Genomic DNA, 25,408 nt, shown 5'->3' on the forward strand with positions numbered 1-25,408 from the left:
GAGTAAAGGATGTAATGTCATCACTGCCCCCCACCCCCTTAAAATTCCAAAGTACCAATATGCATATACATTATGTAATTAAGAGTATCGTTGTTCCCCTAACAATTATATAGCAATTATATAAATGCATATCTGCATTATAATAAATGTATCCTTTTACCACTTTCGACCTCTGAAAGATAATACTACTATTTCCGCTGCACACAGTTTGGTGGGGAATTTGCACTAGGATTGTTGAAGTTGAAGAATCATGAAATTCGTTTATTGAAAGTTACGAAACTACTTTTTCTTATTCCTGCACTGGTATCTTCTGCGAGATGTACTCTATCACTCTCCGGGTGGCTTTCCTTCCGAACGAGCTTCCGCAGGGAGCCTAATATACTCCGTTTCTTTGCAGGAACATTCTCGTACGGAGCGTCACTCTTGACACAAACCTCGTAGTCTTGGTATGGGGATTTTATTTCATCTTCGACAAGACGTTCGTAGTCATTTCCGGCTCCTTGCACATGACTTGATATGTCTTCGTCCTTTAGATTGATGTATGAATGCCTGGTAAGCTCGTCGATGTCAACAGAGCCGGCCTCTGTAGGGCTGTACTGTTGGAAGCCGAGTACGGTAGAGGGTGGCTTTGATGCAACTCTAGATGGTAGATTGAGTACGCCCGATTGCCTGGTGGCGCCATCTTGACGAGATTTCCTTTTATTTCTGCAGGACTGAGTTCTCATGTTGGCGTCGGGCTCCTCTCGGTATCGAGATACATCTTCCCTAGGGGGCAAGTCGGCATGCACTGAAGCAAACAAATTGAAGAATCTATGTTAAATGCCGTTGTATGTAAAATGTAAAATCAAAAATTTGTCATCTTTTCTTGCAAAGTGGCTGAGTTATGAGACGGTTTAATAACTGTGTTAGTGTTGTATAATAAAAAGGTACATATATCCCATAAAACACTGAATTGAAAGTGGGATAACTTGGTTAGGCTCAACTGTATATGCATCTGCAATATAACGAGTTTTTATCCAGTGAAGGACGAGTAGTGACATTCCTTGTTTCTTGTATGGCGTCATCAAACTGGACGAAAGAAGGGGATCGTCTAAAAATAATGCTAGATGAAGACAAACGTTTTATATCGAGGTTTAGTATACACCACCAAAGCTCACAGCAAATCTTAATAGCTACTACTCTATGGCACCAAAATCGTTATAACTCTACCAAGATCATATGACGTTCCAATATGCTACAAAGGGCATTGCCCACGTGTTGCCATTGTCTTTGTTATAGCATCATAAATGTAACTCAGGTAAAACTGAAAGTTTTGTTATACTCATTAAATAAGTATAGATAAAAATACATTTATTGTAATGAAATGCTGTTTTTTTTAAATTAATTTCAATTTTCTTCGTGATTTTTAAAGGTAAGTGTATTCATAATCAACATGAATACCATCCGGAACGTGAGGTATTCAACATAAAGTGCAAGAACGCTTCATCTAATTCGTCACGTTCAAGTTGACATTTATATTGACTATGCTTAGATATTTACATTTGCAATACACAGGCCTTACATCATCATACCAACCGAAACTTATGGTATTAGGGAATAGCAGCACGGCATGGCATCAAATTCTAATAATGGCAGAAATTCGCGAATCGTTTCCGATTTGTTCGCGGTCTTCTTGAATTAGCAACCATAGCAGAACTGAACTTTTGATCGCACGAGTACTGTTCAACCACTCGGGAAAACGTATTGTTTGAAATGTTTTATTATCTGTGAAAAAATAAAATACTTTTTTTTTATCAAAAAAGGTATACGATACAGTTCGTTTCTCAAAGATGTGCATTAAAGAATATATTTGCCCGGAACTGCGTTGCACATTATACTATATGTGAATATCGTAGCATTTACTCCTAATTTTAGGAGAGACAGATAACTGAGCCAACAATATGAGTTTATTCACTTTTGAAAGGATATCCTTCTACAAATTGTGTAGATATTTTGTTACTTGTAGACTAATCAGAATGTGTATTAAGGTTACCAGATGATCCTGGAAATAGCATAAATCGAAATATATCAGAAAAGGGAGCAACGAGATTTCGCAGAGGGTTATAGCGTTTTGCAAGTTGATAATAATTCTTTAAATAAGAACTACATGTTTCTAAAGGAGATTACTCTGCACTTACCAATTTTTAGAGTGGAATCTTTGTTGAATTTGTATTCGCTCTTGCTGTAAAAAACAAATTGTATGACATATAACGATGGAATTAAATTAAATCATCATGTATTCTATACCATTTTATTATATGACTAGTCCTTTTTCCCACACGCTGATTGGTCAAACACCTCTAATAGGTCTAAATATGTCGCGATGTTACACCGAAACCTACAGAATCCATGCACGCGAGGTGAATATACCAGTCCAAAACCCCGTCGGGCGCCTCACATGTGAATATTACAATCCAGTAACCTTTGCCAAATTTTTGACCAATTAGAAGCGCGGATTGTCGTTGCCTCAATGGAGTGAAAATGGCAGACGATAGTGAAACAAACCCGGCTTGTTAAGACTTGGAACTGTTTCCGATGATCAACTTAAAACTATCTTGGTGCAAAGGGATGCTAGAAACACTGTTAAAGCCACTGACAAGTCCGTTTGTGTATTGCGTGAATATTTGAAAGAAAAAGCAATAGACACGGACTTTGTTGACATGCCGGCGCTCGAACACTGCAATGTTCTTCGGAAGTTATATGTGGAAATGAGGAAGAAAGACGATGAGAAATATCAACGTAGTTCTCTCTTTAGTATCCAGACGGATGATGTGTAAAAACCGATGAAAAATGTGATATTATTAACAGTATTTATTTATGCATTGTAAACAAATGTGATATTTGAAAGATACCGTTACACGGTACTGTATTTTTACCCATAAAAGTTTACTTTCAATGCATATAAATTTTGTTAAATAAATACTAAATTTGTTTGATTGAGTTTTCTCCCATTTACTCACATTACGCAAGTAAACTTTTAATAGACATTATATAAGCTGTCACGTATTTGTTTGAAATCAGCGTATTTAATCAGAAAATGTTTGACTGTAAATGGTTGATCGCATGCATGCAAATACGGTTGGGCTTCCTTACGTAAAATGTAACCATGTTCGATTATGCTTTGAAATAATGTTAAACCTTTATACACATTTCTAAGTGCTTTGATGTACATTATAGGTATAAGAGTAAATCCAGGTCATTACACCACAGCCGTCCCCGTGGTGGTATAGTGTTTACTTTATTTCTTTAATTTTCCAATGCTAACTTTAAGGACATCACTAGAACTGTTGTTACGTTTGAACAACATGAGTCTTTAACGCAACAAGAGTACTTTTGAGTACACAAAGGTGTTTCCACTTACATTCGTTTTCTACTATTTCGTCGATATATATATATATAATGCTAGATTCCGAAAATCTTCACAGACTTATGTGTGCTTTATACTTTTCTGATCCATAACATCACAAGTATTGTATTGAAGACTGTGATGTCAATATAACTCTTTGTTTCAAACCTATAATATATAACAATCACACTGTGTCTTATCGATCCTCCTTACTCCAGCGTGACGCTCACTAACACTGTTATGTCATGGCAAAATTGAAGGCACGCGACTAGCAATGTGTTTTGTCTCTGGTAACAAAAACAATCCTGATCAATCTCTAAGCTGATTCCTGTTCTTTGAATGTTACTGAGGAGCGACACCCCACTTCAAAGTCGGTCACTTTTACCGTTATGCTGCAGCGGGATTCTTTGATGTACATCAGAGGATCAAACTTGTCTTCTTGCGTCATCCACGTGCTTTGTCGTGACATTTTCCAGGGGTGCAGAGAGCGTAAGTGAACGTTAACACTGGAGTATTGAAGATATGTCTGACCTTACCTTTGTGACCCTTTTCGCCGCCAAGCTACAATGGTACACGCCACGGCGATCAAGATAATTAGGCCCCCTCCTACCAGGATAGAGATGTGCAGAAGACTTTGTGGAAATGCTGTTGGAGCCTCTTCGTCTGAAAGACAAACAATATGTTGTAAATTATGTCTATATACTGTCAGCACAACGTGAGCACAGCAGCAAAAAGTCTAAACCCGAACCCATCATTAAAAAGCAACAATAGAAACAGAAGAGACACACAGACAAAATGAATGACAACAACCTACAAGAACTGAGAAAACACCAAAGTAAAATAGAAAATTAAATCGGAATCCAGTCGACACGAAAACATAATAAAAGAAAAAATACAAAAACGGCGTTGACATCATAACGAATAACAACAGCAGGAAATATTGTTTTATAAAACAAAAACTTAACATGAACCAAGAAAATATCAAAAAGAAATTAAGATAACAGGACATACTGACTAAAGCGAGAACCGAAGAACCTAATGAAAGACGACATAATGAGCCGAAGAAACACCGAAACCTAAGGAAAGACGACAATAGAAACGACGAGACACCAAATTATTTAGCAAAAGACGATACAATGAATCGAAAAGACACAAAACAAATTTAAAGACAGAAAGACGAATCGCGAAGACACATCACAAGTTCTGATCAAGACTGACAGTTATGAATACCCATTATATATATATATATGAGTGTGTGGGTGGTGGGAGAGGGTGCTCTCCGACAAAAAACACTTTGGCAAAACAAATATGTTTACCTAAATGTGCAGCATTTCTACACTATAGAAAGAAATTGAGTGAAGACAGGTAACCGCATTGTATGTATTACAGTTTCTCATACGTGTCTAATGTGTGTCATATAATCACTACCTCTCTGTGAATTGTACCTCCTTTTGAAAAGAGTTCTACGCTGTAGAACGTCGTTTAAGATTGGTAGATCGGACGTTTAAGAAAAAACGACACGGTCGAAAAGGAAGCTTGTGCGTTTGGATATTTTGGTACGTTATCATCAATGTATAATATAAGTCAATTTTTTCGTGAATTTTAAGAAATGCTTTAGGTGAACTGTATACCGGGAACTTTTTGTCACAGCTATCTTAGTCTATCGCCTTTTTGCGAAATACATATACACTCGCTTATCGCAGAAATATATGTAACTTACCTTTGGTGCAGTTTAATCCCGGAATGATCCCCCAACACAGACACACTCCATTAATCGGATTACAGAATTCGTTTGATTCACATTCACAACTCTTTTTGCATCCTTCACCGTAACGTCCGAAAGGACACACTGAAAGTAACAAGTAGAAGTAGAAACGTACAATTAATCTTTACATTGTAAATCAACCTCGCACCTGAAACTGACACATCATGTGGGTATGTCGGCAATCCTTTCGACGAGGAACAAGGTTACATGTTCACAATAGTTACATAATTTTCCTGAAAAGTTCGGCACTTAAAAACCAACAAAATACTTTTTATAAATGGTATCTTGGCATAATTTATAGATGACACAGATATATACACTTTGATACTCATCAACAACAAGCAAGTATTACTTGATTGTTAAGTCTTGATAATGTATCTAAGAAGTTTAATGGGTATTTAGCGTATGCCGATCATGCACTCACATTGGTCACAGAACGTGCCTGTCCAGCCCGGTTTACACGTGCATGATCCGTCCAGTACTCCGCAGTCCTGCGTCCCTGTACTTAAACACAGACACTGACCACTGCAACCAGAGCCAAAGGTCATCGATGGACACACTGAAACAAAACAAATGAAACAAATTATCATAAGCAGGTGGCCTGTGAGTGAAATAGATACTCCTAAAGTGTAAAGTCTAAACACAAGTATGATAGTATCTGTATCACATGACTTACCTTACATATGAAATTACACATTTTTTTTCACAAAATTCATTAAAAATAAATTAAAAAACACGCTGTCAATTCTGCTTGTCATTGCAATATCCGTGACGTCATCGATTTGTTTTTGTGATGTCATATAGTTATTACAAAATATTGACGTTCTGTTAACAATAAGTATTTTATTTATTGTATTTATTTCATTTGATTTGTTATTTTTTTATTTATTTATTAAAGAAACAGCAACAGAGACAGCTTGCTCCGATAAAGTGTTTTCGTAGAAATCATGTAAATTATTTAATTGGATGGAAATATGAAAGATATAAAAAGATGCAAACTGACCAATGTTACAGTTTTGTTCCTGTGACCGGCATATACAACCATCAACAGGATGACAGGAAGTGACGTCACATGTACAGTTCTGATTACAATGTGTGCCGTAGGTCCCTCTTGAACACTCTTTGGTAGGAGAAACAGGTACGATTTAATAAAACCATAACCAATACAAGTTATAACAACGTTCATGGTGTATTGTACAATGTAGGTAATCTTCATTATGGATTGTCCACAACATTTCACAAATTCTAACACCTCACCATTTCGTTTTGTTAGGTACACGTTGTGTATGGCCTTAAATATAAAACCAGTTGGAACACATTTTGTCAGTGGTGAACAAGTCCAAGTATATACTATCACACTAATTACTCGGTTTGTAATCGATTTAAAGAACACAAAGAATTGCCTACTGACTAAATTTAAGTTTAAACATCAAATTGTCGATGTCAGGTGTTTCGCGTCTGTGAGACATTTGTGTTTAAAACGAATAGAGATTATTAATAAGTCATTACCTTCTTTGCATTCAATTCCTCTCCAACCATCTCTGCACGTGCACTGACCTGTCAATTTGTCACATGTGGAATTGTTTTCACACAAACAGCCATCAATACATTCTGTAGATTAAAAAGGCCATCTATTAGAATGCAATTAGAAAATAAGGAAATGTCTAGGACTGTATACATGTTAAAGCGTTTACATACAAATACTGAAAAAATAGGCTATACATTTATCTTGACATTAAAGTGCAATTATTTCAAGAATAAGTTAAAAATGATCGTTGGGTATATTAATCGGGGGAAATTAAATTCGTTTGAGTTCACAACCGGACTCTAATGATTGGTGTAAGCTTTCGATCATCATACAATTACATATAACGAGATTTAAGGATATATACAGTGAATACATTATATTTGGAAATGTATTAAAAAGATAAACAGTGTTTTTTGGTGTTTTTTTCCAGACTTCGTCGTATGGCTCATCAGTAAACAGGTTACGAATCATTACACCTTTAGACGTCTAAAGCAGTCTATATACATTGCTGATTTACCATCATTTTCCATTTCGTCTTTGGTTGTGTTTGTATCGTTAACTCCCGTTTGATCAATATCAGTTTCTTTTCCTGTAGTTGTGTTTGTACCGTTCTCGCCCGTTCCATCCAGATCAGTACCTCTTTCTTTGGTTGTGTTTGTACCATTCATGGTGCTGTTCCCAAGGTCAGTTACCTCCTCTTCACTTGAATTAGCAATTAAGTACCGAGGAAGCTTTTTCTTTACATCTGGTACAGCAACACATTCTGCAATTATAATTAAGTTGTATAACCTTCGAGTCTTTATTGTTAAAGCCAATATTTCTACTCCTTAAACTAACATTCTGGACAGTTGTTTTGAAACGGATTTCAATCATAAAAATTGTACTCGATAATCCAGAACTTCGCTTAAATCCTATCTGCAAAATTGTTTGTCATATTTTCTCGGAATCGATTCAGTAACTACGTGGTATAAACCCGGATAAAACACCAGACATTACGATGTTTAGTTACCAAACACCTGTGTCCAGGTGAAATGAATAAATAGCCAACTCTATATATTCTTTTAAAATATAAGAGGTATCAGAAACCCCCCTGATAGGAACATATTTTCCGGAATCGAATATGTTGGGATTAACGATATTTGCTATACATCAGAATGCTGTTTACTAAGAACAAAATTAGGATAGACAATACCAGTATTCGACATATCCCGTACCCTCCAATAATTGGAGAGCAGGCACCTTGCTGGCAAGTTAGTGTAGATACACGGTGTATTTGTGTCCTGCTTCTTATGGGTCTGTTCTTTCCAGCAACTCATGATAGTGTCATTCCATTTGGATACTGCTGCACAGAAACCGTAATACTCTACCAATATCATATTACACTCAGGACGGAGCTTAGCTACGAAGGTAAAGTCTTGCGCAATGACGATTTCAAGTCTTAAAATGAAAGTCGATCTTTCTAGTCCAAGAAAACCGCAGTACACAAGAATTTGATCTTTGTTATACCTGGACATCTTCTGATAAACATAGACTTATATAAAACCACCTCCTAGCGGATAAAAAATAGATTTTTTTATACCTTTGACACATGAACGCTCTCGTAATACGTATCCCGGGATGCAGGTAACAGTTGGTGTGTTACTCCGCTGCTTGTATCTACAAAGTACGGATTTGATATAAGACATATTAGAGACACTGCTGTTAGTTGTTGCTATTGTTTGTTCGGTGTATTTATAGCTTTCGTATCTGATGTATGCTATAAACAGAACCTTATCAAAAGTTAAGAAAAACCAAAAATGCAATAGAGAAAGCAACAAATAAAAGTTTTTGCATTCAGTTGATAACTACAGAAACATAATTCAATATTAATCAGAATTGATTCGTTTTTGTGACGTGATCATAAGGGGACGCAGTGTACCGGCTAATGATATCATATATCTGAAGTGTTTAAATACAATAATCGGAGCTTCAGCTATCAAGTCAAGAGATATTGTCAGGAGACCGGATATAATGTACAAAGATCTGAACTTGCTTACTCTTAGTGTAATTTGTTTCCGTTTTAGTGGAAAATACGAATCTGTACAACGTTAAAATTGCAGATACGGCATTGATGTGTATGTAATGCTATTCGCACTCGACTGTAGCAGTGACTGTGAATGCATGATTCGGGGATTTGTGTGTATGGAGTTTTATTTATCTAGACCTTTTGCTTTGGTGTCCGAATTCGTGGGTACGTCGTTAAAACTGCGGAGAGATGGACCACAATACATCACAGCCGGCCTCGGCAAATGAACAAATACTTACATCCATTTTACACCGTCATTACAGACTCCACTTGGAAATACCGTGGAGTAAAAGAATCGTTCACTGTCGGAACAGTTTTCCATTTCTTGATACATCTCGTTCTGATTTCTCCATAAACTGCAAATTTATTTTAAAAATGCTTAGACAAACGTTTGTTTTAATATTGGGATACGTTGGTTATAATTAATTTAAACAATGGGATATAAGCGAAAGAATAGAAAAGTGAAGTATTCCGCTTGAAGAGTTTTGATAACGAGATTATAATCTGAACTATTTGTTAAAACATTGTTGGTCGTTGAATTGCAGACATACACGTAAGGATATTGTCTAAACGGGATATCTCTGATGATTAATTTATTTGGATCAATCATAAAGATTGTTGTCACTAAACAAAATTTTATCTGCAAAATGGCAATGGTATCCAACGCTGTCTTACTGCCGATTTAACACTGGAAGAAGGGAGGCAACTTTAATTTTGACAAAACTGTTTTGAAAAAAATACAAATATTTCAAATAATTATAACATGCAAATAAGATTATGAGTTTTGAAAAATAAATACAAATTTCAAGTCCTACACAAAAGATAATCAAATAAAATTCTCCGTTGAAACCAACGTTTCGCGATACATACTACTGTATTAGTATTCAACAAAAATATAAAAACAGTAAATTGTCATTTTTCGAGAGAGCACATATACAATGTATATAAATCTTACTTGTTAAAATAAATTTTAGCAGTTCTAAATAAAATGCGTTGTATAAGTTATCCCAATCTGTACTGGTGATCTCACAGCTTTGAGTCTAAAACTGATGTAAGACAATTTCATTATTATTTTATGTGTATATTCGTTTCTAAGCTTACATATCTGACAGTGTACTTCCGGTCCTGTCCCTCTCCTCGTAACCACAACTTCCGGTTGTTAGCAGAAGGATACAGGTCATATTGATTACAGCCCATATCCTCAACCAACCACACATCATAATCCTTACACCGAAATGATCACTCTGTATAATCTGTAAGACGAAAAATACGACTCATCACAATCTGAATTACAGTGTCACCCAGTGTAATCTTTAAAGAATAAACAAACCAACAAGGACAATAACAATATCAAATATCTACAACTCAGTACAATCTAGGCGCACCAAAAGTACCAGAAAGGACAAATCTAACACAAAAACAAGTACAACTTTGACACAAAAATGCCAAAGATGAGCCAGAATCCCACAGAGGAAAATACTAACACACAAAATACCACAGAGAAAAGTTTAACACCAAAATTACTAAAGAGAAACATTCTAGCACCAAAAAATATCACCCAGTAATTTTTTAACCCAGAAATATCACTCAGGTCGATAAATACTTTGTTTTCAAGTTACTGTTTCTCTCCGGCTTCGGCCGGGCTTTACATATAACAATGCAAGTCATGTGATACATGTTCAATCTGATTAAAATGCAGCTCCTCATTACACTATCGTAGGATAGTAGAACGATGGTATAATGTCAAGAGCTGTATTTTAATCAGATTGATACATGTTGGAGTGCATGTGCACTTCTGTTATATATCGAATGATCGAGAGTTTCACAAAACAGTGTGACAAACACTGGATTGTGGTTCCAGACTACATGGATATCCTTTCTTTGAAGGGTGTGAAATTTCAGCCATTTTCGTCAAAAATTAGCAATGTTTTCCTTCAAGGAATTTGATTTGCTATTGATTTACACCGGAAGAAGACACGCCCCCTTACTATACCACGTGACTGCCAAATCTTTGAAACGATGTTAACCACTATAACAGATTCGCTCTAATCATTTATCCATCTGTGTGTTGACTTTTTCGTTTCTTTTTTAAATCTACGTCGATACAATAACGACAGGTTATCTGTAGAAAATGGTATCCAATGAAATATCTGCACCCCTCACACTTCTATTCAACGAATCCTTTCGTATTTCCTGATTCATCGAAATTTGCCCATGTGACAACTATTTTCAAAAAGGGGGAATCTGAATTGGCAAAAAACTACAGACCCATTTCTTTACTTAGCTACATTGGCAAACTTTTCGAACGAATGATTCATAAGCTCATCTATAACTATCTATTCAGCAACAAACTTCTATATACTTTACAGTCTGGCTTCTTACCAAATCACTCTACAACTCACCAACTCATCGAACTCTATCATAGCATACTTTCTAAAGCTTTCGACCGAGTCTGGCACAAAGGTCGATTAATTAAATTAGAAAAATACGGGATAAAAGGCAAACTTTTAGATTGGATTAAAAACTACTTACGTAACAGACGCCAGTCAGTGGTACTAAAAAATGCTATATCTTCTGAAGTATTTATCAAAGCCGGAGTTCCTCAAGGTTCAGTGTTATGCCCCCATTTCACTAGGCTACGACAGGCGGCGTCGGTGTCGGTTAGCCGCCATCCGACAGCATCCGACAGGAACGTAGATTGACCGACATCGACTTAACACAAACCCTGAGAAACCCTGCCTGTCCGAGTGTTTTATCAGACTCGGTCAACAGTGGGTTTCTCTGCGTTGGTGTTACGTCACAGTCGGTTGCTCTGAGTCGACATTCGGTCACATTCAGTCAGCAAACAATGTCAGGGACCGTCATGCACTGCCTGGCGGGGTTAGACATGGGTTGCCATTCGGTCATGCTGCGTCAGCCTGCGCCAGTGTTACGTCAATATTCGGTCAGCTTGGGTTGTAGTTTGGTCAATGTCGGTTGCTATAAATACGGGTGCGCCACATACGATTGGCTAGTGATACATTTGTTTTCCAAAGCATCATGCCACCAAAGAAATCAAGAAAAACGTTAAGACAGGCAATAAAGAAGACGAAGGGCAAAGCCGTGATGCAGCCCGGAGACACTCCAACAGGAGACGACGAGCACCAGGTAGAGGTCCAGCCAGTTGTTGAAAGTGTGGGCCAGGTGATAACCATCGTTGGGCAAGGGAAGCATCCAAGAGGTCGTGGTCGTGTTGGAGGGAGCAGAGGGTGTGGACGTGGACGTGGCAATAAAGATATTGTAGCCGAGGCCATGGAGGAGGCAGACGTTGGTGCTGAGAAGGAGGACGAGTATTTTAATGGTGCAACTTCTTCAGAAGATGACACGGAGGTTCCAGCCCAGAAGAAAAAGAAGACCGCAGAGGTGGTGCTCACTCCCGAACAAGAGCAAGCCGTCTGTGACTGGCTCCGAGAGTTCCCACAAGTCTGGAACACGCGCCATGAAAGCTACAGGAAGACACCTGAGAAGGACCTCTTGTGGGAAGAGCAGGGCCAGAAGATGGGGTTGACGGGCAGCCATCTCAAACAATGGTACAGGAGCACTAGGTCCAAGTTTGGTCCTCCTCTGGAACTGCAGGGCCACCTCTTTCCATTCATCGGGGGTGACGGGGCACTGGACCTCCTCTTCTGCAAATTCATCGATGATGGCCTGACAGACATCTGGCAGAAAGCTGGCGATGGTGTGTCTGGACACTCTGAAGCTGTACTGCAAACTTGGGTAGTTGTCCCCAGTAGCCAGGTGCCGGAGTACCACAGCCAACTTCAGCCCTGGTTCCAGAGGTCGTCTGAACTTGGTGTCCTTCTTCTGGAGGCGAGGCGTCAGCCGGTTGAGCAGGAATTGGAACATGTCTGGAGGCATGCGCAGGTAGTTAGTAAACGACTGTACATCCTCGTTCCGGAGCTTGACCATAAGGTTGTTGTACTGGCCAGCTGAGACTCGCTCATCTTCTGTTAACCAGGTCCTCACCCAGAACCGCTTCTTGCTATATCTTCTTCGGGCCCTTTGCCTCCTTCTTTCCTGCAGGACCTCGGCCTGGGCACGGATGTAGGCATGATGCTGAACAATCAGATCAGCCTGGAAAAGTCCTAGTACTTGCTCATTCATACTGTCCCTGGACTGGACTAGATTGGACCACCCTAGGCCTGAAATCACACTATTTTAAATCAACGAAGATCGCAGCCATCAACATGTCTGACCCTCTATGACCCTCCATGGCGTAACATCGACGCAACTGCGTCGCACACTAACCCACATCGACGTATGTCTGTCCTATGTGCATCCAAGTGCATCGCAACTCTGACACTCATCATCGCACCATCAACGCAGCTATTGCCGCACACCGACCGACATCGGCCCATTTTGACCGAATACTGACGTAACTCTGACCGATATGAATCGTAGATGTGCCATTTGTGTTCGAAAGTGTTCGAAAATGCTCGAACAGTTTTGCGACAGCCCAAAATTTACTGACCGACCCTGATTGACACTGACGCAACGCAAGTGAAATGGGGGCATTTTTAGGGCCACTTCTTTTTCTTGTATACATCAACGATATTTCAAATACACTACTATCAATGACGTGACATTTTGCTGACGACACCGCATTAGCACACTCTTCCAAAAATGTACACGATATAAAACAAGTAATAAACTATGACATGGAACAATTAAACCTTTGGTCAAATGAATGTTTAATGAATTTCAACCCAAATAAAACCGAAATACTCTAAATTTCCAACACAAATATACCTTCTCACCCACAATTTCTTTTCGACAACACACCTATCCCTATTGTTAAAACCACAAACACCTAGGAGTCATTATTAGTAACAACGGCACATGGAACTCTCACATTGAGTATATATTAACAAACACTACAAAGTACATTGCAACTTTAATGAAATTAAAATACATCCTAAATAGAAAAAACTTGGAAAAAATATACCTTGTTTTTATAAGACCACTATTTGAATATGCCTGCGAAGTATGGGACAATCATAATTTCACATTTTCGAATAAATTAGAGAACATGAAGTATGAAACCGGGCGAATAATTACTGGATTACCTATTTGTACAAAAAAATAATATTTACAGAGAGCTCGGATGGAAATCATTGATAGATAGACGCAGGATTAGAAAATTATCCATGTTTTATAATATTTATCATGATAATGCTCCCTCATTTCTAAAATCTCTTCTACCACCTATTGTGTCAAACTTCTCTAACTATAATCATAGAAACAGGAATAGCTTTCAGAACCCATACTATAGACTGCAAATCACAAAATCATCCTTCATAATAAGTACTTCAGACTACTGGAACAATCTACCAATAGAAACAAAGTCATCAGCATCCATTAAACAATTTAAAACTCCTATTCAACCTCAAGTCACTACCCCTTCTTATATCAATGTTTTCTTGAATATGGGTCCAGAAAAGTAAATATTATACATTGCCAATTGCGAAACCGCAGTAGCTCTTTAAATTACGACCTTTTTAAAGCTCACCTTCGAGACAGCTCTACTTGCGACTGCGGAAATGACACGGAAGACTCGTAATATAATGCTTCAATCCCTCGATTGGTATAACGAAATCACTGTTGAACATCTTCTCTTCGGAGATGCAAACCTTGACTACAATCTAAACATTCAGATTTGTAGGTCTGTACAACTGTTCATTTTTAGCTCCAAACGGTTTAACATGTAATACCCAACCAGGATAACTACTTCGACTATTCCAATCTGTCTCTCTCCTCCACCTCCTCTCTTATTCCAGCCCCTCTCCCTTTTTCCAACACAAACGATCTCTGTGTACTAACTTCAATCTTAGCGTCCATCAGTATCATAACCGTTTCCATATGACAAAGAGTGCGTGTCCGGTTTTCCTAATCTAGTCGGCTAAGTATGTAAGACAGGAATTCACAGAGTGACTTGGAGTGACACAGGAGAAAGGCAAATGCGGCACGGAATGTGATTGAACTTTAAAAAAGCAGAAGGATATGTGTGTATAGATTAGGTATACTACTTACGTCGACTCGATTGGGAAAATCAAACACGCGATATCAAGTAAACTCTCCGAATACATATTTAAAAACTATACGTTGGTGTCCCTAATCCTATCATTACCTCTTTTTCTGTAACCCATCTTTAACATCTTATATATATATAATTATATAAATTTGTATTAGGTTATTACGTGACACATTAATTTTGTATATATATTTTCTGTTACGGAAAGGACGTAAGTACATGTAAGTTGCAATAACTTTTGCCCAATCCATTTGTCTTTTGTTGCAATAAAATTGATTTAAACTAAAACTAAATAATAAAGTTCCACTTGGTACTACCGATAAGTTCTTAATCGACGAAATGGGCGTTTGGTGCACTAAGTGTTTAGTTTGTTTTGTTTTCTACATTGTACACTTATTAAACTTTCAAAAAGACATTCCTTCAATCCTTCGTTTTTTTCTAGTGATTAGTGATAGGGCGCTATATCAATTTTGTATATTATTATTTATTATTATTAATTTATGTTACTTTGTGGTTGACTCCGCTGGTAGAGTGTCAGTCTCCAAGGTCGACCGTAAACTTAAAGATGGAATTTATTCTGTCAATGTATATATGACATGCAAGTTAAAACAAATGACTGTGGTAGTCAAAACATGTAAATGTAGCGTTATAAAGGGTGTGTATGCACCTTTACCGTTTGATATATCCCTACTTACGGAATACAATATGAAAAGGCAAAGCCTTAAAAGAGCGTAGCTTTTGTTGATCTCTGATATTTACTGATTAGAAATACAACTTTCAGAATGAGATAAGATAAACTTTATTTGAAGTCGGCTAGTTGAGGAATAACAATAAAACATAAGCTCTAATGAGATTAAGACCGACATAACAATAGGTACACCGTGGCAAGTTCGGCCCTTTTTTTTTTTATTGAAGTCCGTTCTAGGAAGCATGGCAGCACGTCCGTTTTTAGACATTATTTAACTATCCTGTCGGAAGATCGGATGGCCGAACGATCCTCGCCATGGGGACAGGCATTCGGGTAAGTTCGGCCCCCTTATTGGAATCAGCTTAATTATGTCGTCATAAAGCATGCAACGTCAGATTTTACCGCTATTTTTACGACTTTTTATGTGTTACATGGGCCTAACTTGCCACGGTATCATTGGCCGAAACTGTCCAGGCCCAAATTGATATTTCAATAAATTCTTATCGTACAGCAATAAGGTAGTGAGTAATTGGCTTGGCTTTTATTATTATCATTTGAAGCTGTCAGTGTCTTACACGTTTGACTGTAAAAAGTAGTAATTCCGTTTCAAAAAGTTCGCATAACTAGAAGCGAGATCATGAATTTCTTTCTACCCTCTCAAAAGTAATTTTCAGGTGTTAAGTCATTTTACATAAGAGTGTTCCAATGATGCCAAATACAAGTTTACAGTTTCTGTCTGAAACGAATTCGAAATCGGCACGCGTTATGAAAAAGTAATACGTTGCTTAAAAAGGGCGTTGCACTTAGGTTGGTTGTCTGGAAAATTATCATTAATTTCATCACAAATGCATTTTCCATTGGTGATGAATAAATAATGTAAAGACTATATCCAGACTTTCAAAAATGTCAATTATTTCGTTCATATTCTCAACAAATGGAAATCAAAAGCTGATGAAATTTTAAATGATCTCCTTTTTGAAGATATCTCCCGGTAGAAATATCAACAGAACCGGGTTGATGACAAAAATGACCTTCAGAAAATATCCATTTTTTTACTTTTTGTGCCTGTGGAAAAAACTGAAATAAAAAAAGTCTTGAAGCACCGACAAAGAGATAAATGCAACGAACATCAGTTCCAGAATTTTCCGGTTATTTTTCATCCTTCTGGAAATAACCGATGAAGGCCGATGGATTGTGACATGCTTGTGACGTCATAGTATGATAATCTCTGAACGAAGTTTCATGCCTGTTAGTACCACATTGTATGTGATAAACTTTGTTCCCTCATAATGTATATTATTTTTTATCTAAATAAACAAGAAATAAAACATGAAGATTGTTTTCATTATATGAAGATATTCATGCATGAGTTGAAACGCAATTGTCTTTGCTTCAAGGATACACTGCCTGTTTCCCCACTGGACGTCTACTTCCGGACGATACAAACAAAGGCAACGAGTAGAAAGGTGAAGCAAATCTGTATACGCACGCATGTGTTACCATTAAGGAGCTTCGCTCGGCTTTTTAACTATGTAACACCGATGAGTCCTAAACATGCTCACTTCGATGGCTTTCTACTTCGACCTTCTATCATACACTTTGATATAAGTGCTCCATTGATTAATGTTTCTAGCAACTATTTGTTGTATACTGAACATCTACTATGACGATGATCTGGGCATCCAATATGGCCGAATGTTGCACTTGAAAAGGTTTCTTTTCAGCTAACTGTTTATTAAACATCGTGCAGCATCTAGTTTTCGTAAGGAGATGCTCCTCTAGATCTCTTGAATCGACGAAGTAAGTTACATATGTTACAGTTTTATCACAATTCAGCTATTGATACCCTCAGTGACTGCATTGGCACAAAAGCAAAGCTCAACGTCGCAACAATAGACACCACAGAGTAAACACACATGGACAAAATCGGAAGACAACAAGAACTGATAAGAACCGAAACCATAAGGAAAGACTCAACAGGAATTGCGGAAACACCAAAACAAAAGGAAATGCTTCATTAAAATAATCAACCTGCCTATTATATCTTCATATATAATATGGAGCTTAGATAATCCAGCTTTCTTTATTTGCAACAAAATAAGTGAGACGGCTTAATTAATTTGGCAAATTGTGCGTAGACTAAGTTAATTCTGTCTCCTAAATGACTGACACCATGTGAAACAAACGGATATAAATGATTCCTGGACTAACATATTTCATTGTAAACGAAATTAGGCATTAAATATCTTACATTGTGTACAAATGTTATACTCGCCTTGGTTTTCTTTGCGGCAGGTGTTTTCCCGACAAGGAGTGTGTGTACCACGTCCTACCTTGTATGTAAAAGTGACGATGCATGTTGTGGTATGGCTGAAGGATTTCCGATAACACTTAGTGTGAGTAATTTGGAGTCACGGAGAGACGTTATATTGTACACACCACATGATGTTACAAAATTATTTTTATATTTTTGAAACAACTTCATTGTACAGTATCTATATTTATCTAAAAGGATATGAGTAAATATCGTTTCACTATCAGGAAGGGAGTCGAACCCCGGTCGGCGGCGTGGAGGACAGTACAGCAGATATTGCACCAGGGAAATATTGATTATCTTACAGTTCAACCAAATAATTCTTAATGTGAATAGAGGATAACGTACAGCCACGTCGTATCTAGCTCCTGTAAATCTACTTCACTTATGAACCCCGTATGACCATTAAGATATAAGTAGATTGACGCTGCACGTGTGTGTAATCCTTCCTGGGGTCATTTACCATACTCAAACACAATTATACATCTGTATAAATGATTGTCATTTTCTCTTAATCTATTTCCATGTAAAGCAAATCATGTAAAAAGATATTAACTGCACACCAAGTTTTCTGATTATAAAACCTCAAAAGTATCATAAACAGTTACATGTAAACCTTGAAATATGTTTTGTCGTTCATCACTATACAGTAAACCCTCGATATATTGCCCCTTTTTCATCACAATTAAACTTCGATATAATATCCCCTTGAATCTGTACAATTAGAAGCAGCCAGGATAATAATAGGGCTACGTTCTGGGGTATCACATGACAAACTATACAATGAACTAGGTTGGGAAACACTATATGTGAGACGAAATAAACACAAACATGTATTGATGTGCAAAATTATGCATGGGCAGACACCTCAATCCCTTTATTAATAATCAAAATGATAACCCACCATTATGCAGAACTAATAACTATTTCGACAGCTTTTTTCCCTCAAATGTGCCGCACAATTAACACTGCTAATTCTGATCTTCTTAATTCTCCCTCTCCTGCAGCATTACAAAAATAATTGAATAAAGATATTCTTTCTGAAAGTGAATCTGTATCAATTTTCAAAACAAGGTAACAGAGGAGCAAATATTATTCTATGTCAACTTCGAAACTCTTGTAGTAATTTAAATTCTGATTTACACTATGACCATCTTACTACATGTAGTAGTCCAGCTTGTACCTGCTCTGCTGAACACGAAACAGTATCTCATTACTTTTTGGAATGTCCTATTTTTAATAATCAAAGAACTACTTTGTTCAGTTTTCTTAATAGTTATGGCAACCACAATCACATTGATATAAACTTTCTTCTCCAGGCTGTCCTGATTGTGATGGGCCTATAAATAGACGAATACTTGATGATGGGGATTTTTTTATTGGAAAATACAGTCGTTTTAATTTTTATATGACTTAACGCAGGATATACATGTTAAATAAAAAAAAATACTGATTCTAAATTACATACAGAAGATTCATGACTACTGACTATTACATGCACTTATCTTGACATCGTAAATAATTATACTCTTTACGTATTAATAAATTTATTATTCTTAATTGTAACAGTTGTTGGTAGCAGTGACCTTTGCGATATATGCACATGGATTTTTGGAAGTCTGCCAATATCTGTCTATGATAGTGTACATTGTATAGATCTGCTGAAATTAATGTATCTGTACATGTACTTGAGGTGTGTGTGTAAGTGTGTATGAGGTGTGTGAGATGTTCCTTAACGAGTTACTTCCACTTAGTCTTGTGTTAATATGAATTAGTTTGTGTTAATTTTTTCATTTCTAACATGTCTAAAATATTATGTCTCATTGTTTATTCCACTTTGGCCATTTGACGGAGATAATTTTTATAGGATTTGCCTGTTATTCTATCCAATCGATTATGCAATCTTGTCAATAAAATTTGATGAAATGAAAAAAATATCCCCTTGTTCCTCGTTTTACAGTATAAAACACAATATAACACCTCACACACGCACACACACACACCGCCCCATACCCCCTCCCCACCCCCAGTAACAGTAAATTATTACCATATACCCTCATTTATCAGTACACTGTAAAAACCTTGTTATGATATCTTTTCGTTTGATTTAATACTCCTCGTTGTGTATAATTTAAGAAGTATTTTTGATACAATGCCGTTCTTCTTATCATTCAACATACAAAAACATCCTTTAGATAAATCCCTCATTTTTGTTACTATGTATTGCACTACCAAAGAGTAACACTTCATTCATGTATCTCTGTGCAGTAGAACCTTGATATGAATAAGACATTTAAGAAAATTTAAATAAAAAAAATACAAATTGGTGAGTGAATGTTGAAACATAAATAGAAAGATCAGTACAAATCTAACGGAAGTACCGATTTATTACTGTAGAAACATCAATAGAATGATCACAAGAAATCTAACGAAAGTACCGATTTATTACTGTAGAAACATCACTAGAATGATCACTAGAAATCTAACGGAAGTACCGATTTATTACTGTAGAAATATCACTAGAATGATCACTAGAAATCTAACAGAATAAACGATTTATTACTGTAGAAACATCACTAGAATGATCACTAGAAATCTAACGGAAGTACCGATTTATAAATGTAGAAACATCCCTTGAATGATCAGTAGAAATCTAACGGAAGTACCAATTTATTACTGTAGAAACATCCATTGAATGATCACTAGAAATCTAACGGAAGTACCGATTTATTACTGTAGAATCATCAATAGAATGATCAGTAGAAATCTAACGGAAGAACCGATTTATTAATGTAGAAACATCACTAGAATGATCAGTAGAAATCTAACGGAAGTACCGATTTATTACTGTAGAAACATCACTAGAATGATCACTAAAAATCTAACGGAAGTACCGATTTATAAATGTAGAAACATCCCTTGAATGATCAGTAGAAATCTAACGAAGGACCGATTTATTACTGTAGAAATATCACTAGAATGATCAGTAGAAATCTAACGGAAGTACCGATGTATTACTGTAGAAACATCACTAGAATGATCACAAGAAATCTAACGGAAGTACCGATTTATAACTGTAGAAACATCACTAGAATGATCACAAGAAATCTAACGGAAGTACCGATGTATTACTGTAGAAATATCACTAGAATTATCGCTAAAAATCTAACGGAAGTACCGATTTATTACTGTAGAATTATCACTAGAATGATAACTAGAAATCTAACGGAAGTACCGATTTATTACTGTAGAAATATCACTAGAATGATCACTAGAAATCTAACGGATGTACCGATTTATTACTGTAGAAACATCACTAGAATGATCACTAGAAATCTAACGGAAGTATCGATTTATTACTGTAGAAACATCACTAGAATGATCAGTAGAAATCTAACGGAAGTACCGGTTTATTACTGTTGAAATGTCACTAGAATGATCACTAGAAATCTAACGGAAGTACCGATTTATTCCTGTAGAAACATCACTAGAATGATCAGTAGAAATCTAACGGAAGTACCGATCTATTACTGTTGAAATATCACTAGAATGATCACTAGAAATCTAACGGAAGTACCGATTTATTAATGAAGAAACATCAGTAGAATGAGCAGTAGAAATCTAACGGAAATACAACAAAAAATACATTCTTTTAACTAGTATTTATTGTACCAGAATTTATTCAAATCATGAGGTCACGAACAACACCAGGGGACTACAATAACAGTCGACCATATTGTTACGTTAGATAATCATTAGAGTTACGATATAAGTATTTAAAATGTCAGTTTGTCGATGCAGAAAGCCAAACAAAAACAAAAACAAGAGAACACCGCAGTGTCAACAAAATCATATTTCGAACTCAAAAAGGTTAAAATTATGGCAAAAATATGAATGAAGGAAAGGATATCGTGGAAACCCTTGAACTAGTACAAGGTGAATAAGACCAGGTGTTCCGGAGGAGCAAGCTTTTTCTACTTCATCAATGACATCCGCAATGTACATCTAAATCGAATCCCGGTAATGTCATGTCCTCACATGGAAAATTCGGCTAGTGACACCAAAACCACAAGGCTAGTGACACCAAAACCACAAGGCTAGTGACACCAAAACCACAAGGCACTATAATGAGCTTTATCAGAAACATTGAACTTCATATCACACGGAAGGAGCATATTTCCCTAACATTTTATTGCATGGTGTGGTCATCTCTTCCATTGAAAGATCATCACTGGTATTAAAGGTCGAACGAATTGCAAACCATTTCTGACGAGTTCCGAAACATATTTAGAAATTCAGCAAAAGCGGACAGATGGCTACAAATGTATGAAACCTTTCACAAGATGTCTTCCGACGAATGGCAATTTGTTGGCTGTTTAAAGGAGATCATTTATATACGAATTTGCTCCCTAAATATACTCCCTCATATCTGGAAATGGTCTCCATACCGACTTTAACTTCATGTCATACCATGACGGCATACACCCAAGGTACAAACAAAAACAAACCCAAAAAGTCCTATCGGTGATAGCCACCAAATAATTAACAGCAAAACAAGTACATGCTATTTTTGATACATGTCTACGAAACGTTGATGTATTGTGTAACACTTAAGAAACAAGTAATAAAACTAAAACAATAGGTTTTATGATGGTAGGAGTTATTGGTGTAAAACAAGTACGATACATTCTCAGTTTTATGAACACAGGCCCTTGAAATAAGAACTAAGACAAAGCATGGGTACTTAATAATGTTTTAATTGATATTCATAAATACATGGTGTATAAATGGCTTACAAACATTATAAACATATAAACAAATGAGATACGCGAAAAGACATATTGTACTTGTTTGTTTCTAAAACTTACAAAGATGAATACCTTTTTTTTTTTTTTTTTTTTTACAAATACTGTCCAGTAAACCACGTTGGTATGCATTACAAATGACTAAATAATCTAAATCAGTATATTGTATAAAGCAATGTTAATGCGTGTTTCACTTCCGTGTGTTTTCTTGGAGACGGCTTACCTTTAAAATAATGGGTTTTAATCGGATTTAAATTGTACCTTGTCCGGGTATTTACTGTCAACATTCAAGTACAAAGACAGTTAAAATTAAGTTCCTTAAACCACTCGTTTGACAGGTGATACTTTTAGTATAAACTTTACAAAATTACTAACAATTATGTACAACAGAACTAATTATGTATATATTATGATTATATGATGAACAAAAATTCTTAAAAAGAAATAAGTTGTTAACTCTCAACATAAATAAACAGTTCCCCCGATGAATCTCTAAAGAGGCGAAAGAGCTGGGGGTACTTAGACACTGTTGTCATTTGTTATAAATATATATAGATCTCATAAGTAATAACGACAGTAGGATTCAATATTGGCACTGGATCCGAACAAACAAATGTTGGTTGGATGCGTATTACCTAAATAGATATATGGACAAAGAAGTAATAACGACGGTGCAGGCAATGGCATTTGACAAATTTCAGGGCGATCGGGTTCTTTATCAAGACAGGAACATGAAAATTTACATATAAAACATCTAAAAGAGATAAACAGTCACCATGAAACAATACGGTAATACAATAACACATATATAAACAAACAAAAAACAGTTGATGTATTTTTTATTTTATTATTGTTTCATGGCGATTTCCCCTAAAATTGAATGCAGATCGTGCTACCATTTCCACATAGATATTGTATAGTTCATCTTAAATACAGTCCGCCGCTGTTTGGCTGCCATTTCGCATTTCAAGAAACGCTTAATATAGAGAAAATGTGATACATGTCAATATTGTTTGCTTCCACTGCACAGCTAAGTCAGTAACTAACACCGATATATGCCTTATATGAGTACATCTGCTTATTATTAAGCAAAAAGTGCTTTACAACAAACGAGACAAAATACAAGTTTCGCCGCAAGAGCAATATGCTGTGGTAGAATACATGTTATAACGAGACGTAATTTTAGAGATACATTCATCGATGTGCAGCTAATCGGAAGTAGAATGTGTTCCATCGGAAGTGAAATGTTCTTTCGTTTGACGGCCCAAGCAACAACACTTTGATGGCGACACACTTGCAATGAGACAATAATAATAATGTAGTAAAATGCTTCGCTGAGTGTTTATGATTTCACGCTGTTCATCCGTGTCAAGACGAGGTTTGGACCCTGCTCATCATCTTGAAGCTGTCAGCAAGTCCTTGAGAAACCGGATCTCCTATAGTGAATTAAGCATTATCATTACGGCATTTATGTACTGTATACATGTACCTAGAAACCCCAATTGAGAACTTCAAGTGAAAAATGAGAAAAGTCTGCACTCACAGGACAACAGTGAAATATTGCATCAATAAAAGGGATACACTACGGTTATTACATCTCCCAACATTCCTCATACACTTTTTTATTACTGGTATATTATCTACCTTGTGTTAAAATAAACGAAAAAAATAGAGAATAATATAATGAATAACTATTTTTCCTCATAGAAAAACGTAAACAGTCACCTAAGGTGTAAGAGGTAAAATTATCAAAAATACACGTCAAGGACCTGATCTCAAAGTCAGTAAAAAGGGACAACAATAGGAACAGAAGAGTCAATAACACAAAACGAAAGACAATTACAAAAACTAAAAAGACACCACAAGAAAAGGAAAGACAATACCAAGAACTGAAGCGGTTCCGAAGCAAAAATACGGAAACGGAAATGGTACAATAATAAAAAAAGAAATGTGACTCCGGTCCTGGCATGATAATTTCAGTAAATAAGGTATCCAAGACGGAATTAAACAAATCATTATATACCCCGTCATCTTAAAGATGGTAACTAAATCACGAAGAGAAAGAAAAGGGTTAATTAAGCTACATATAACTGATTATATTAGTAATTGAGTTGTAGAAATTCTACTTAACTATTTATGCTGTTTCTAACTTAACTATGTAATTACTGTTAGAAAGGCGACCCAGTACCGTACATACATTATTCTTCCTCTCTTTAGATATATATTTCTGGTTTGCGACTTCATCTTTTTGTCTTAAGCACAGTTTCTGAGATTTTATAAATCACAAATTAAATGTCCAGTACTCTAAATCTGGTATGTCTCACTTACCTTTTAAGGCCAGTATACCAGTTGTCCCTTTCACACTTTAGAATACCGTTTTTGTTGTTTCTGTAAAGAGAAAACGGGAACTTGTCCTAATACTATATAATATATGTTGTTATTTTGCTGTTAATAATGATGCATGAATCGTTTTAAATACATTGTTTTCACATTTCAAAATTTTGCTTTAAACATTTCTGAAGTGATTCTATTGATAAAAATGCACATTAAGCTATGTTTCTTGCGGGATTCTCAAAGTTCAGTGTGAGATAGGTATCCGGTTACTAGAACGCTTAACATTCTTTTCCAAATACCCATCTATTTCTGGGCCTTTGATAAAATCACCAGAAAGTGGGTTAATCAATGAAGAACATCTCAGAAGTGAAACTGTTCCCCTGCTTGCAATGTGGAATGACGAAATTAAGTATCCTATAAGTACAAGATTGAAAGCATAATGGAGGGGGTGGGG

General features: G+C 36.4%; 3 protein-coding genes across 7 annotated transcripts in view; all 3 read right to left on the reverse strand.

Annotated features, from left to right (window-relative positions):
* On the reverse strand, positions 1–17,989 carry LOC110446862 (platelet endothelial aggregation receptor 1-like). Of its 2 annotated transcripts, XM_021492195.1 has the most exons (12): positions 17,777–17,860; positions 9,845–9,996; positions 8,983–9,099; positions 8,258–8,334; positions 7,196–7,441; positions 6,660–6,761; positions 6,154–6,270; positions 5,575–5,709; positions 5,106–5,234; positions 3,922–4,048; positions 2,178–2,221; positions 1–787 (listed from the first exon to the last, which is right to left on the reverse strand). In XM_021492195.1, exons 2-12 carry the CDS (start codon positions 9,961–9,963, stop codon positions 249–251), a joined length of 1,752 nt encoding a protein of 583 aa, XP_021347870.1. In that variant the 5' UTR covers positions 9,964–9,996; positions 17,777–17,860; the 3' UTR covers positions 1–248. The 2 variants fall into 2 exon arrangements, with proteins under 2 accessions (XP_021347870.1, XP_021347871.1); XM_021492196.1 differs by lacking the exon at positions 9,845–9,996 and having other exon boundaries at positions 17,777–17,989.
* LOC110446863 lies at positions 11,490–13,228 on the reverse strand. The gene is made up of 2 exons (XM_021492197.1): positions 12,550–13,228; positions 11,490–12,207 (listed from the first exon to the last, which is right to left on the reverse strand). The coding sequence occupies exons 1-2, from the start codon at positions 12,884–12,886 to the stop codon at positions 12,095–12,097; spliced, it is 450 nt and encodes a 149-aa protein (XP_021347872.1). The 5' UTR covers positions 12,887–13,228; the 3' UTR covers positions 11,490–12,094.
* Positions 17,990–23,403: 5,414 nt separating the features above from the next.
* LOC110446864 (isopenicillin N synthase-like) overlaps positions 23,404–25,408 on the reverse strand; it is a 26,414-nt gene continuing 24,409 nt past the window's right edge. For all 4 annotated transcript variants that reach the window (XM_021492201.1, XM_021492202.1, XM_021492203.1 and 1 more), the window contains exons 6-7: positions 24,949–25,008; positions 23,404–24,056 (exon numbers count right to left, since the gene is read on the reverse strand). In XM_021492201.1, coding sequence (XP_021347876.1) covers positions 24,979–25,008 — 30 coding nt within the window. In that variant the 3' untranslated portion in view covers positions 23,404–24,056; positions 24,949–24,978. The remainder of the gene's footprint in view (positions 24,057–24,948; positions 25,009–25,408) is intronic.

The sequence above is a fragment of the Mizuhopecten yessoensis genome, unplaced genomic scaffold, assembly GCF_002113885.1.
Source record: "Mizuhopecten yessoensis strain PY_sf001 unplaced genomic scaffold, ASM211388v2 scaffold3023, whole genome shotgun sequence".
NCBI classification, from domain to species: domain Eukaryota; kingdom Metazoa; phylum Mollusca; class Bivalvia; order Pectinida; family Pectinidae; genus Mizuhopecten; species Mizuhopecten yessoensis.

Coding starts and splice junctions, on each gene's coding strand:
- LOC110446862 (XM_021492195.1), bottom strand. CDS start 9,963: ATGATGTGTGGTTGGTTGAGGATATGGGCTGTAATCAATATGACCTGT. Junction 6,271..6,659: donor AGGAATTGAATGCAAAGAAG/GTAATGACTTAT, acceptor CTCCTACCAAAG/AGTGTTCAAGAGGGACCTAC. Junction 5,710..6,153: donor GGAACAAAACTGTAACATTG/GTCAGTTTGCAT, acceptor GTTTTGTTTCAG/TGTGTCCATCGATGACCTTT.
- LOC110446863 (XM_021492197.1), bottom strand. CDS start 12,886: ATGAATGAGCAAGTACTAGGACTTTTCCAGGCTGATCTGATTGTTCAG. Junction 12,208..12,549: donor CAGACGACCTCTGGAACCAG/GGCTGAAGTTGG, acceptor CGCGTGTTCCAG/ACTTGTGGGAACTCTCGGAG.